The sequence below is a fragment of the Trachinotus anak genome, unplaced genomic scaffold, assembly GCF_046630095.1.
Source record: "Trachinotus anak isolate AG129_WGS33_773 ecotype Australia unplaced genomic scaffold, CSIRO_AGI_Tana_v1 ptg000004l, whole genome shotgun sequence".
In the NCBI taxonomy this organism is placed as follows: domain Eukaryota; kingdom Metazoa; phylum Chordata; class Actinopteri; order Carangiformes; family Carangidae; genus Trachinotus; species Trachinotus anak.
In genome coordinates this window covers 4721777-4737186 of record NW_027273855.1, presented here as the reverse complement: position 1 = coordinate 4737186, position 15410 = coordinate 4721777, and the positions used below count along the sequence as shown (strand labels likewise).

At 39.1% G+C, this 15410-nt stretch overlaps 1 protein-coding gene and 1 long non-coding RNA gene across 3 annotated transcripts; one reads left to right on the top strand and one right to left on the bottom strand.

Moving 5' to 3' along the window:
* Positions 1-544: 544 nt before the first annotated feature.
* Positions 545-3689, bottom strand: LOC139620155 (uncharacterized). 2 transcript variants are annotated; one of them, XR_011690752.1, is made up of 3 exons: positions 3619-3689; positions 1693-1788; positions 545-1022 (listed from the first exon to the last, which is right to left on the bottom strand). It is a non-coding gene; the product is annotated as an uncharacterized lncRNA (long non-coding RNA). The 2 variants fall into 2 exon arrangements; XR_011690751.1 differs by lacking the exon at positions 3619-3689 and adding an exon at positions 2063-2153.
* Positions 3690-4424: 735 nt separating this feature from the next.
* mapk13 (mitogen-activated protein kinase 13) lies at positions 4425-15410 on the top strand. The gene is made up of 12 exons (XM_071475400.1): positions 4425-4647; positions 6910-7039; positions 7229-7287; positions 8431-8536; positions 9018-9047; positions 10189-10236; positions 10608-10722; positions 11384-11455; positions 12039-12118; positions 13180-13258; positions 13764-13937; positions 14345-15410. The coding sequence occupies exons 1-12, from the start codon at positions 4535-4537 to the stop codon at positions 14428-14430; spliced, it is 1092 nt and encodes a 363-aa protein (XP_071331501.1). The 5' UTR covers positions 4425-4534; the 3' UTR covers positions 14431-15410.

Sequence of the window (15410 nt, the reverse complement as noted above, 5' to 3'; positions counted from 1 at the left end):
TACACACGCACACACACACACACACACACACACACACACACACACACACACACACACACACACACACACACACACACACACACACGTATACACTCAGTTGATTGTTACTTATTATTTCAGCCCTTGAAGCCTTAGTGTGAGTGTGAATTTGTGAGTGTGTGTCAAAGATGTGTGTGTGTGTGAATGGGTGAATGGGGCATGTAGTGTGAAGCATTTTGAGTGGTCAATAAGAGTAGGAAAGCTCTCTAGAAGTGCAGTCCACGTATCACATTGTGCCTTTGACATAGATGGAGGGAAACAAGTCAACCTTTTAAAACTGCGTCTGCTCAGCTGGTTTAGCTGTAGTGAAACTGGTCTTTTCAGGTACATACACTCTCAAACTCAACATAGGTCCTGTACTCATCATATGCAGTGAGTAGCTGAACTTTTGAGTTTGGCATTTTGCCTAAAACGTATCTGTGTGTTGTAAATTGGAATTCCCATGAGTTCATGATTTATTTTCTAATTAAAATCATCATGAAAGGTTGGACAGAATAACACACTGGTACAGATGTACACTATAATGTGGATTTCCTAACGCCGCTTGTTTATTGAATACATTTTAAAGCAAGGCTGTTTAGCTTTTGCTGAGCAGCAGCAACAACAGCCTCTGCAAACAAGGCCTATCAGTCACTCAGGCAAAAGGCAATGCTCCAGAATGCAAGGAAAGTGGTGTGCAAGGAGAGAGATTGCTTTATGGTAGTGGAGGAAAAACAAAATGTATTTCTTTCATATAGTACCATGCTGTGTTAAAATTATAATCATTTCAACAATACAGTATACCATTGCTTTCTAGTGTTCAAAATGTATTCTTTATCTTCTCTCTCCCTCTGTCTGAGGGAGAGAGAAGTCTCCTTCTCTGTCTCCTTCTCTCCTGCTCAGCGTTTACATCTGATATACAGAGTCACATCAGCCAGTCCAGCATTGGTGCTCTGATTCCCCCTGCTGCCCTCATCAGCATCATCCAGATGGGCCTGCTGAGGCTGAAGTCAGCATCAGTGAGGTGCGACACAAACAAGATCACAGAAACAGATGTTATTATGCCACTTTACAATCAAAAGTTGTTTTTTTATAATGGTTTGTATCTTTCTGATGATTTCCAGCATTCAGATTGAACACTTAAGGGATGTGCATAACAGTTCATACAATGTGTATATAGTTTATGCTGTTTAAAAAATTAGACATTATTCAATAAATTTTCATTGCACCCCTAAATATTCAACTTACAGAGCTCCTTAGGACAAAAGTAAGCATCAAGCCTTGCATATATTAACAGACTATTTCTGATTCAGACACGACAGCTTATGAAACTAGAAAACACAAGGGGCAAGCCATAGCCAGCAAGCTAGTTGCCGGGGGAGGTGACTTGTTCTTCCGACACCTACATAGTCTCAAGTTAGGGCCAAAATTATTTTGAACTCGTAAAGTAATGTTCACAAGTAATTCCAACGTTTATAGTTGTGAATCAACCTGTAAAATAAATCAGCATGAGAAATTCAAGTTTCTGCATGTGAAAAAATTGCATTTGTGTCAAAGAGATTTGTATTTGTTAAAAAGGAGAGACTATGAATCAATACTAAACAATCAGTGGTGAGGTTAAAGTGATTTGGGTTAGTTGATGTGGAGTTGTGTGAGGTATAGTCAGTGTTTTACCTGCAGGAGATTTGGATCAGTGCGCTCCCAGTTTGCAGAAGCAGCCGGGGGCACCAGCACAGAAGCTGAGCGATGTGCTGCTGTGGACGGGGCCATCTGCAAAAAGAAGCATTTAAGAAACATTTATTTTTACTTAAAATTTGTTTGAGCACAACCACCAAAGGCAACATGTAATAGATATAATAATAACAGTTAAAAACAGTTTCTGTTTTTGAAGACATCTGCTTTAGCAGGAGACGTTCAAACCAAATTTCTCAGAAAAAACAAAAAGAAAAAAAAATGAAAACATCTTAGTCTCAACACTGTATCAATAAGTCTCAATAAGTGGTATCAATAGTGGTATTGATATTAAACTTATCTCAGTATTGACCTCAGTTGCCAAGTAGAGAAATGAGCCCTGTTTTGTTTATATCTGCGTGTCCTGACAACCCTGATGCTGCATCCTAATACTTCCATTGTTCCCATGGTCACAAGAAAAATATATAATGGGGTCCAAAACCATGCAACCACTTTCTGGACTCCACTGTATATGGAATTTTGTGAAAATTGGCCCAGTCACCATCTTTTTTTCAGCACCAAACTCAGAGAAATAGATTTATTCACCTCACGGTGGGCCATGCCTGCTGATAAAAAGGGGGGTGGCTCTCCTGCAGTCCACTTTAGACGATGGGGATGAGTTCATAAATGTCCAATCAAGTATGTCTGTGCTTTTGGATGGAGTCAGATGACAGTAAACATAGATCTAGCCATTCCAGAAAAGTTATGTCCATTGGAATGGTCGTGGGATGTGAACAGTTAAGGTCCACTGACTTCCAGCAGCAAAAGCTAGAAAATGGACCATCACTTAAGATTATTATGTCAAACAAGTGATATTGTTTTGAGTCTTTCTGGTCACATGGAAGGGACTATTTCATCTTCCTTAAGGCAATTCTACTTTGCTAATCACTTGACTACACAGAGACTTGTTTAGTTTACGTCTTGAAATTCCAGTAGGTGGGTGGGATGTTTTCTCTCCAAAACAGAGAACAGGATGGAAAGTGATTTTTGAAAGCCAGCAAGTTCAGTAGCTGGCCAAGTAACGGCTGAGTCATTGGTATTGATCCATTACCCTTTCAACCCTCAGAGATATATTAAAGTCATTTTGTGCCATCCAGCAGTAAAGATCTAACTTACTGCTTGCTTTTTTACTTTAAATGCTGCCACCAAACTCAGGATGCAAATCAGTAACCCTGAATATTATAATTCTTTTTTTTTTTTTTTTTTTACTGTAAAATCATTAGCTGTGGGCCCCTGAACCCTATTCCCTCCTGCAATTAAAAAGCATACACAAGCCACACCACACATACACAATCTCCTCTTTTTTTCTTTTTCCTTTCTCTTTTTTTTTGGATTATAATTATGAGCGTGTACATGTTGATGCTGTGTGTTTATGAGTGTAGTATGCTCCTCATACATGCAAAATATCAGTGTCATTCTATGTCTATTCTGTCACACACACGCATCCTCTGTATGTGTTTGTCTTTTGTTACACTTGTCAATTGAGCAAAAGAACTGACATGAGCCTGACATAAGACACGCAGAAAATACCAATTTGCTATTGTTCAGTTGCTAAAGTCCAACTTACAGTTTCAGCCTATTCATAAAACCACCGTAACCCCACCTGCTCTGAAATGCACATTCTTACATCCCCAACTGATCTAACATTTTGTGTTTTTATCAAGGGATTATACCAATTATGTGTATTCTTGGAAATTCTACTTTGCACCCCGGTATATATAATATACATACACTTTCTGGCTGTTCAGGCTTTAAGTGAAACCTGCCCTTTTACACAAATGTTTAAAAGCTACACTCCAGCAATAACACATCTAAAAAAAAAATAAAAATAAAAATAAAAATGTGCTGTCACAAAATTTCCAGGTTTACATTTTCCTCCATCCCTGTGAGTGTGAATGTCCTGCTGTCAGCTGGCATGATTCATAAACGTCTGGGAATGTACAGTAATTATTCATGACAAGTAACACCTACTATGTGTGGGTGGGAGAAAATCGAGTCATATTGACATGTCTGAGCATGCAGGCTGCCTGATTTTTCACACAAGGGATTTCATGATCTGTACAGTGTTTAGATCGTTTAGTTATTTTCCACACGGTGGATGAGGCTTTTCATGGTGAAATATTTTTCTGCCGATGGAGGCCTACATGGTGTTACATTAAATAGTCCTCCAGGCGATTTTACATGTTACCTTCGGTATTAGATTGACCATAGTTTACTGATAATGATATAAGCCTGCTGCTGTGTAAAGACCACTAGAGGATTATACCGGAACCTTGGTGTTTTTTCCTTCAAAATAAAGCTTAACTCTAGGCCTACTAAGGATACAGGCCTTGTTTTTCTTTTCTTTTCTTTCTTTTTTTTTTTTTAATGAGATTCAAATGAAATAACAAAGAACTAATGGAATCTTATAAAACAAAAGAATCAAAAACATTTAAAATTGAAAAAAAAAAAATTATGTATCACTATGCTTTAGCTGGTGGATGGTTGTTTTTGGTGTTGTTCTCCAATTTAAGGTACACAGTCATTATCGTTATTACAAAAACCGACAAGGAAGCTAATACTGATCACAACTACCGCTACGAGTTGTTAGTTTTTCCTTTAGGCTTGCAAAAACTCCCACACAGTTCGTGAGTAATGGACATTATTTTGAAAATCCTCAGCGGAAGTAAGTTGTGGGGTACCATCTCCCGCTTGAGCAGTGTTTTGCTTTACCTTGGGAAGAAGTGACAGTCGCGCAGGAGGAGGGAGGAGAAGTTTTCTGGAGCTTCGCCTTCTCCTCTTCATCATGGAGGCCCGGGCGCATTTCTCACGGGAGGAAATCAACAGCACGGTGTGGGAGGTACCGGAGAAATACACACGGCTCAGGCAGATAGGGACCGGGGCGTACGGCTCGGTGTGGTGAGTGATTTGCCATTTACTGTAAGCTGCATTAACCGTGTGTGTGTGTGTGTGTGTGTCGTAGTGGACCTTGTGGAAACACGGTCCAGCCTGGGCACAGCACTCACCAACGATAGCTGCCCGGGCTGCGTGCAGCCTGTGGTGGGCCTGTGTCATATCCTGAACACCAACACACTGTCAGCACTCATGGCACAGTGGTAACTTATGTAATAAGTTATTACACCTGGCGCCTTGTAACACATCCTGACAGCCTGTGCCATGTGTTAGCAGGAGAACACACATTTCATAGCCGGCACCTTTCAGCCATATATGTTTTAATCTGTAAGAAGACAGATGCAGAGATGCAGCTGTGTTACAGTGTCAGTAATAAAGATGGCCACTTTACACTTTCATCTCTACATGCAGTTACGTACAAGGCACATTATGCTGAAAGGACCAGATTATGTTTATGTTGAATGATACCTATGCACATAAACATATAACATCATGTACGTTTTTGCTGCAGATATTTAGTAACATGGTGCAGAAATTAAATGAAAAGCGTAAAGTGCCATCAGGGAAACACAACTTTCACAGGTAACATGTTGTTGCTGTTGTGACATTCACATGTTTATTTAAAGCAAACACTGTAGCACAGTACACTGACCACACCTAACATCATTCAATATCCGTGATTTACAGGTACCATGTTGTTTATCCTGCTCACTAGAGAAATAAAATCAGAGTGGGACAAAGTGTGTAAAAGCTGCTTCATGTGTCTACAGTTGTCATACACACAACACCACAGTCAAGTGCTGCACTTGGAACTATAACCCAGCCACGATCTCAGAAATACCTTCCCCCAGCAGAACCCCACTGACCTGATAAATCTTTCACTAGCCACCAGCTAAAAAAAAAAATAAAAAAATTCACATTTCATTTATTAATATGTAAAATGTTATATCTCTGCATTCAATCAAAGTATATCTTTATAGTAGAGAACAATCAGTCATTCTCATTTTAATTTAAAATGTTTTGCTTAAAGATAAATATCTAGTTAAGAATACATCAGAATGAGTCTTATCAAAGCCTAATATGTGTGTAATCGTAGGATGTAAACTCCTTTTCATGTCATTAACCCCCCCCCTTACATTCACAAAAATATTATAGACAGATTATAGGACACAACCTTGTTGTTCTGCCCACACTGCGCTTTCATTTCATTACTGTGGTAGACATACATCGCATGTAGAAGACATTTTTTTAATTAAATTATCCATTATCCATTATTAGCAACATGTATTTCTATTCTGAAGTTGCTGGATGAGATCAGCTCAACATTCATGCATTCAAGTTTTATTCATAAAAATAGTCACTGTTGAGTTATGGCCAGTTTTGGTGTTACGCAACTCCCAGTCTCAGTTTTTTTTTTTTTTTAATCCCTTTGAGCTTGTTTATAGATCACTTGTCTGTGTGCACTGACCACTGAAGTACGATAGGTAAACGTTCTGAAAACCTTTCTGTCCAAAAAGTTGAAATGGCGTAACATCGTTCATAGTGGACTTAGATGCTCCTGTTTTCAGAGCTGCAGATACTGGCCTGATGACTAGTTTTGGAGTTATGGTCTGTTGAAGCTAAAAATGTCTGCCTATTAAAATAAACACCATCTGAAGAACTGGGACTAAGCCACCATTATCTGTAATTGTTTCCAGATTGCACATCTTTAAAAAACCATCTTGAGAAAAATTGCACAGACAAGAGGAGAAGGAAATGATAAACAGAAACATATTCACCAGTTTCGTTCCTACTGTATGTGTAGATCTTTGTCTGGCATGGATCAGCTGTTGCGTGTAAAAATGACTGTAATATCCTACATTGTCAACAGCACTAAGCACAAGTGATTTGTGTAATGTGTGTTGGTGGATGCAGCTCCAAAATAGCCTAACAAGCCTTCCCTCCTACGATTCAGTGCCCTGCAGATCACTGCAAACATGCACGTCGCGAATTTCCAAACATTTACATGTTGATACTCAATAAACCACAGACTCCCACTCAGTTAGAGAATAAGTCCCATATACAGCACTTTCATCTGAAGACATCTTTGCTGTAGCATATGATTTTTAATGTAGAGCTTCTTAGCAAGAGTGAAACCTCAAAATAGACTGGCCTCTGTCATTTTCCCACGGCTCTCATTTCAAAAGAGTGGACTCATTGTAAAACTAGAAGACACACGTAGACTCAGACTGCAAAGCTCCTGACTCGTTATTCCATTATTCACCACAGCTCAGCAATAAACGAGAAGACTACAGAGAAAGTGGCCATCAAGAAGCTGCACAGGCCCTTCCAGTCAGAGATCTTTGCTAAGAGGGCGTACAGAGAGCTCCGGCTGCTCAAACACATGAAGCATGAAAATGTGAGTAGATTTAAGCCAACATATTTCCCACTACTTTTAACAGACTGGAGGTTTTTACGTTTGTTTTTGGCCTTATGATAGCACGATCGTTGTGCATTTTAGAAATGATAATATGGTGTAAATACTTCAGCCCCTCATGCCTGCGCTCATGTCTCTGTATTTGTCACATCTCTCTTCCATTCCAACTAGGTGATAGGACTTCTTGATGTGTTTACACCTGCCTCAAGCCTCAATGACTTCCAAGACTTGTGAGTATTTAGCAAAGCCCTCAGGCAGAAGCAGACAACGCCTCTCTGATGAGGCTATCAGTTTAAGTTTTTACCTGCAGCAATGGCCACAGGTTCTGAACTGCAGAAGCTTTTTGGGAACAAGGATTGTTTTCCTGTTTTGGGGGATTAAACAATAGGTTAGTCACCTGACCTAGTTAGTCACCTAGAGTTAGAGTGATGAGAGAAAAACTGATATGATCACTGGAAGCACTCCATTGTCTAAACACTGCATAGCATTGAGAAATATCACTGTAGCATTAAAATGTTCATTAACTGGAATTAAAGGGCCCAAAACTGAAACAATGAACAGCAGCCTCAGAGGAGAGGTGTCCTCATACTTTTGGCCATATAGTGTAAACTGAGGAGTGTCAAACTGCGTAAGGATGACTCACTAGATAAACAGACCAAAATCTACCTATCTAATCAGTCAAGAATTTAAGGTCTTGATGAAGGAACTGTAAGATGGAAAAAAAGTCCATCATGAAACTTGACGGTTAGTTTGACTTTGAACAGACCAGACAGTCTGTGAGGTTTTCCCTGAGGATCGTTAAAATCCCTTCTTATTGGTCTTTTATCTCTGTGTTCATTGGTGAATTTTGATTTATGCGCTCTGCCGCAGCATGACCTGCATCAAACACACTTCATTATTTTATTCCGCCCCGTATTATTGAATAACTATGCAATGTAACATGGGAAGTTATTGTTACTAATATTCTTTTAATTGAATTGAATTGAATGATTATTTATTTTTACGACTAAGTTTAGTGTGCTAATAAGATGAATACATCAAACTGCTAACTGTGGCTGTTGGAGCAGCACATTAGGAGGATACAATAAAGAAGAAGAATACTGTATATTGAGGGTTACATAAACACACACACAAGCAACCTAAGCTCCTTAATTATAGTATGAAAAGACATGGATTACAGCATTAACAGGGTGTGTAAAATAAGAGTGGGTGATTTATTGTAGCAAAGGAAAGCTTCTTTTTGTGCTTAGTTGTGATCTTGACTGAATAAATCTATTGTTTCATGTTTGGCCTGTTGAGCAGAGGTAATCATTTTACTGTCTCTCTCTCGGCATCCCGTTACTCTGCCCCTCTAACCTCTCTCGTTTTCTCAGCTACCTGGTGATGCCTTACATGTTTACTGACCTGTCGAAGGTGCGAGGTCATCTCTCAGAAGACAAAATCCAGTTTCTGGTCTACCAGATGCTCTGTGGACTCAGGGTGAGTCGGGAAAGTTCAAATTTTATTGTGAAGTGCCAGAACATTTGAAGTCATAAATTAAAACGTCACTCAATGTGGTAATTACACAACACCTATATGTAAGGAGAGGTGCAGTTCATGGTTGAACCTTTTAGACCTAACAAAGTCATAGTGTATTCTATATAATTACAGTATACAGGTTATTTAATGAAAGGAAAGAAGCACAGTTCAATGCACTGTGTTAAAATATAATAGATTATCTGCTGTATGTCATGTACCATAAAAGCATTTTAAGTATAACTCCACTCATAACTTTGAGTTAACTTTATTGCTGTTACAACATGCAGTGTGTTGTCAGGAGCTTACTTTGTTGAGCTCATAGTGCAAACAGGCATACTAATAAAACATATTAAAAATACACTAAACAATTAACCATACCATAATTTTTGGAAATGAATGCAATATAATTGTCTCCCTGTTCTGTCTCTCTCCCTTTCTGCAGTACATTCACAAGGCTGGAATCATCCACAGGGTGAGTACAAGTCAGTATATCATTGTAGAGAGCTGGCTTAAGAGCTTAGGGAGGGAAAATAGCTCAAACTTGGGTCTGTTTTTTGTTCTACGACAAATTTACGCTCACAGGGTCTTATTAAGAAATTGTAATGTGTTCCATTCTTTGTGCTGTACATGATTCTGACTCAGATTTCTGATGTGCACTTCTTCCTGTACTTCAGAAGGACATGCAAATGCCGATTTTATTAAATGATTGTTATCAAGTCAGGTTAAACCCTGCCCCAACAGGTAGGATGAGTTCACTCGCCTCTGATGTCTGACTGCATGTCTGGAGATGTTAGGCCACACCCTTTAGCACCCATGCCAAGGCCAGTGGGTGTGTGCAGGACAGGGAGAGTAGACCAATGCAGCACTCACATATCAGATAGATACTGGCTTGTTATCTCAGGGCCTTTCAGCCGCACCATTAATACAGACTTGTCCAGCTAAAAATCGTATCAGTCTTCCAAGGCAAATCAATGGAAATGTTATAAAATAATATATACTGTAAGTTTGTAGTTCATCCAAGAAAATAGTGGTTTAAAACAAGATTAATATCCCCTCTGTTACAAAGATTTGTCTCAACCATTTAATGGGCTTGGTCACTTTCTTACCTTTTTTGCTTAATTTTAAGTTAGTTGCCAGTGTGTGGTGTTGTAACATGGTCATTTGTTAGAGATAAAGACATTGTTTGTGTGTGTGTGTGTGTGTGTGTGTGTGTGTGTGTGTGTGTGTGTCTGCAGAAAAAACAGTCATGCACACTCTGACTCAGTCCCCTGTTAAAGTGTTACCCTGCTGTTACTGTGGTAATTCCTAAAGCGGTGAAGGTGCCATCAACACTCACTAACACTTACCACACGTTATGTGACTGTACTTTATGAATGACTCTGCAGAAATGCCGCAGAAAGACTTATGGTTAGTTTTTACTTGAGTCACGCCATTGACTCCCAGTTTAAAGTCCCCACATTATTCATGCATTGAGCCATGTTAGGCTGCAGAAACAACAAGAACTAAAGCTCTTCCCAGTCTCATTTTTGATGCTGCACAGTACAAACGTTATAATTTTCTATTAATTGCTATGTGCAATAAGAAACCATCACTCAGCTCATTTTCTTTTACAGGATCTTAAGCCTGGAAACTTGGCAGTAAACCAAGACTGCGAACTGAAGGTTTGTGCGTCTAAGGATTAAACTAGAAAAACATGACCAAATTTAAAGGATGGGGCTGCTGCAAAAAATAGGATTAACCAAAGAATGTAATAAGATACAGAATATAACAGCAGGTGCACTCACTAGTGGTTGTTTTTGACACCAGACAGATGTTGCTGATTTGATTCTTGCTTAAATGTGGCTCAGAAAATGTTAATGTAGAAACGTGTGTGTAAAATAATGTTATTGAGTATAAATAAAATATCATATATCCTAAGCATTGTATATAAGTAAAAATTAAACACTTTATTAAATGGTATAGTATCATAACAGATATCTGTTATACAATGTTTATGTTCCGGATTGTGATCAGTTTTTTGCTTCTGATGCAGATCCTGGACTTCGGTCTGGCTCGCAGTACTGACGCTGAGATGACGGGCTACGTGGTGACCCGTTGGTACCGGGCACCTGAGGTCATTCTGAACTGGATGCACTACACCCAGACTGGCAAGACAATCGTAGCTGTTACATATTCTTACCTGCGTCCTTGCTGTCGTCTCGGTGCTCAGTTGGCCTGTTGGTGCTGTGACTGTAACTGTTTGCTGTTTGTCATGTGAAAACATCCCAGCTCCAGCTACAGAGATTTCTGTCTTTTAGCTGTGGCTTTTGTGGCACTTTATGGGTCAGCAGTTTTTATCGTAATCCTGTCGCTGGTGCATGAAACCCATTTGAAGTTGCACGGGTGTCATTCTGACAATAAATCTTAATCTGTTAGAAGTTGACCCAGATGGGTCTGACAGCAGCCTGATAGTGCTGAGACTGAATGACAGAGCTGTCGCTGCAATGAAACAGTCTTTCCCAGGAGTTATGTTTCTGTAGGAGTTTTTTTATTTTGTAAACAAGGATCTAGAGGATGGGGCGTAGCACATAAAGCACTAAACTGCCACATAAACTCTGGCAAGTTTACATCTTTCATAGGATTGTATTACTCACCAAGTACTCCCAGCATAAACAGCACAGGTTCTGCTTCCTGTTGAGCATAGGAACTTTGGCATATAAATGCCACCTTCCTCATTTCTACTCCACTAAGCTAAACTTAAAACACTCTTAATGATATGTTTTCTGCTTGGATTGTCACTGATGTTTTTTTTTTTCGTGTTTATTCTAGTGGACATCTGGTCTGTGGGCTGTATCATGGCAGAAATGATCAACGGAAAGACCCTTTTCAAAGGAAAAGACTGTATCCTTTCATCCGCAATGTCTGTTAACTGGGCATGTAGCTGTTGAAAACTGTGTAATTCTAAATAATGACAAAGGTTTGAATGAACAGAAATGGAAATGTTCTGTTTGATTCCAAATTAACCACATATCAAGTTTTAATATCCCTTCATCAAATCATTGTAATAATAAATGAGATTGAAAGCCACTTGATGAAACAGTGCCACTTTTATTTGACCATGGGCACCATAAATCTGGTGCAAAATGCAACACAAAAGGCAGTTACAGTATATTACATGCAGTATATCTCCTCAGGCAGCATCCAGCACTGCTTTCACTCAGCTATTACATTTTTTTTCTGCGTGTTTTATATTAGCTTTTTATGTACTTTTTTGCACCTGATGCATTTTATTGATTTATAGCACTGGCTAGCAAATAAAGCTGTCACTGTTTCATCAAACGGCTTTCATTTTCCTTTATTATTCTGTTTTATGGACCTGCCTAAAAAACCCTTCTTTCCATTGCTTCTCTGTGGACACAGACTTATTAAACCACCAGAACATCTCAGGTTTTAAAATCCTTGATTGTAACCACTTCACTACCAGACATGGACCAGCTGACTCAGATCATGAAAGTGACTGGAGTACCTGGACCAGAGTTCATACAGAAGCTGGACAGTCCAGAGGTAGGACACATTTCTACATGTGTACTGTATGTCATGAATATAAATTGATGTCATGAAACTAAAGTTTGACAGAGATGGGTTTTTTTTAAATCCCTCACCCAAGTGATATTTTGTTCATATTCATCACATTTAAGCTGACAAATGTAAAGAATATAAGATAAATGCTAAGGATTCTGTGATTTTCCCTGGAGTGAGAGTGATGATTCATCTTGTCTATAAAAACATTTGCACCATGGTACACTAAATCCTTCACATAAAGCCATGAAAATAAGATTAACTAGAGACCATCCTGCAGTGGGATCACACCAGCCGCAACGCCTGTAGACATGTTGAAGTTACTTGCGGGTCGGCCCACACCCATCTTCAAACTCGGCCTCCATTTCCATCTCCTTTACAAACCTGTGAAGTATTGTACACAGTGTGAAGCCATCACGCCCATTAACCTTTCACTGAAAACCTCTGTGATGTACATACAACAATAACAACACTGAAGGTTCTCCTGTTCTCAAGCTTTACTAGTAGGTGGAGTAAAATTAATATCAAATTTGTCCTGAGGGTGGCACTAGAGGAAAAGTCAGGGCATCAACAAAAACATGCAGGAGGATGTGTTAAATGAGCTTAAATAAAGGCGTGTAAAACAACAATATAAATATGAATTTTAACAACCAGATACCACCAGAAAGAGCTTAAACTATATCTTTACTAGTTAGTCTGTGCACCAAGCTGAGTTGCTTTGTGTGAGCTGTTGATTTCTGCACATAAAAACCTTCAGTATATATTTTAACTTTCCAAAAAACGGTGCCTCTGCTGTTTATCTCCCTGTTTCCCCACTGCGTTTATGATTTATCCAATTTTTCATCAGCTTTATTTAGCTGATAACGATACTCATAGCCAGTTTCTGATCAGCTGAAGTACACTGAAAATTATTCTAGTGCAAATTTTACAGAGATTTGACACAAAGTGTGTCTGCAAAATTGGTTTATGATGCTGTTTTTGGAGAGATTCAGTATAAGCTGTTGTTGTGATTTGCATTCCAATTTGTTTTTTGTCTCTAAAAACAGGCCAAAAATTATGTTAAAGCCCTTCCACGTTATCCCAGGAAAGACTTCTCAACGTTGTTCACCAGAGCCAGTGCACAGGGTGAGTTAAGCCACAGCAACTGGCCCTCCTGACAGGTTGACACACATTTTTGTCTTCTCCCTTTATCACACAGAGAGACTCGGCATAATTACAGTCTTCTGTTAGCATCTACCGTGCTGGCCCACCAAAGCAGTGCAGGGTCAGGAGTCACAGTAATCATCTGTTTGGTTTGCTGCTTATGTCCATTTTGCTCCTGAATGATGTGACACCGTAAGACTCCCCTTGTACCATGTTCACGAAAGCTTTTCTGCCTACTGTTTTGAGCAATTGGTGTGAGGTAGGTCAAGAACAGGAGAAATTCTTTACATGGTACATTTTATGTGTCTGGCAGCAGCAAAATTGCTTCTTTTTTGTGTCTTTTGGAATCCATTGAATTATTGCTATGTGTCTTCTGGAGAGTTTGCAGCAACCTGCCATTTTTTTAACATTCGTTGACATGTAAAATTTTATGGTTTTCATGCTTGATCTAATTGTTGCATTATTTTGCACCACTGACTGTTTGCAGGTATCGACCTGCTGGAGAAAATGCTGGTTCTTGATGGAGACGAGAGGCCCACAGCAGAATTGGCTCTAGAACACCCATACTTTGACAGTCTAAGGGACCCGGACGACTTTCCTGAGCCTGAGGCATATGATGACAGCCATGACAATGCCACAATGTCCCTTGAGGAGTGGAAACGTAAGAGAAAAAGAATAAGCAGAAGTTTATTTGAAAGAAATTACCATGATATAATTAATGTGCAGATGAGAGTAGTGTAATGGATGGATTGGATTTTTTCCTTTTTTTCTACACCATTACATGAGACAGATATTCAGAGAGGTAACATACTTGTGTCTCATGGTGGATACAGTTAACAGTTGAACAGTCTTACTGTCATGGACATGTTCTTTTTAAGTGTTTTCCATGTTGGCCATGCCGAATGATTTACAACTACGCAAACATTTTGTTGCAGGGCCTCTGTTAATGTGGCAATGAATAATTTATGCTAAAATGCAATGTAACGTGTTTACAGTTGTTTTCTGTTGAAATGATTGTGGACATGCTGTACATGCAGACAACAAATGGTTTACCCCTTCTGCCCACAGGGTTATGTTTCAGAGAAGTGAAAAGTTTTGTGCCATTCCCACGGCGGGACTCCAAGAGGAAAAACACCCTGACTATGTCTCCGTGACCTGATGAATGTCATGCCCCAACCAACACAGAATACAACCAATGGTGCCCTTGTATATTCTAACTATGGATTCACCCCGTTCCTTCTAGCCTGGAGATGTTTAGATTTTGAATCAGTGTTCAGAAGAGTGATCATTTGAAAACTTTCACCATTTTTTTTTTTTTTTGGTATGGTGCAATTATTTCCCAAATGCTTTGTGTTACACATTCCCTTTCAGTGAATTGTCTTGCAAATTTATTGTGAGCAGATGTCACAGAGTTTACTGTAAGATTTGCTGTAATATTGTTTTACAATTAAACAATAAGATAACATATGTATGAAGTTATTTTTTGTATTGCTGCCCAAGTCAGTCTTTAGGTGAAAATGGCATCTCTCTATGTTAATTAGCAGGCAAGGGGTTTGGTTAGATTTGGGATTTGCCAACAAATGCCTTGAAAGCCCCTGACCAGTAAGAGCACCAAAAAATTAGCAGTTACAATGTGAATGTGCAATATGTCACTGGTGTCTGTTAGAATATGTGACCATGACAGTGTGTATAATGCTAAAAGCAACCATCCTTTAATTTATGTCTCTGCTTTTAGCACTTGTGGTTCCATACTTCACTATTGCAATGCCTGCCATGGTGTACATATCAACTTCATACTTGCTCACAATTTTAAGCCCAACCCTTGTGGGTCTTTCCAATGTCTAGCAGCTTTTTAATATGTACTTGATTTGGGCTGGTACATTTAGAGGCAGCTGTGTGATGTATAATATCACACAGAGGTCATTCATTAGGGTTAAAGTTATTCTGTATAATTCATTGCATCATCCGTTTAAAGGGGAATTCTGGACAGGACATCTTGCTGCCCATGATACTGATTTTAACAATGTAATACCATAACATATGATGCTGGTTTGTCACTTTTTTTTCTCCCTCTGAGAAAGTGAATGTGTGTGCATATGTGCATATGAAGACAATAAACATGAGCATGAGCGTC

Bases quoted from the DNA above. Each gene is read 5' to 3' on its own strand.
- mapk13 (XM_071475400.1), top strand. From the start codon at position 4,535: ATGGAGGCCCGGGCGCATTTCTCACGGGAGGAAATCAACAGCACGGTG. The intron at 7,040-7,228 runs GTGAGTAGATTT...CATTCCAACTAG, and splicing joins AACACATGAAGCATGAAAAT to GTGATAGGACTTCTTGATGT. The intron at 7,288-8,430 runs GTGAGTATTTAG...TCGTTTTCTCAG, and splicing joins CTCAATGACTTCCAAGACTT to CTACCTGGTGATGCCTTACA.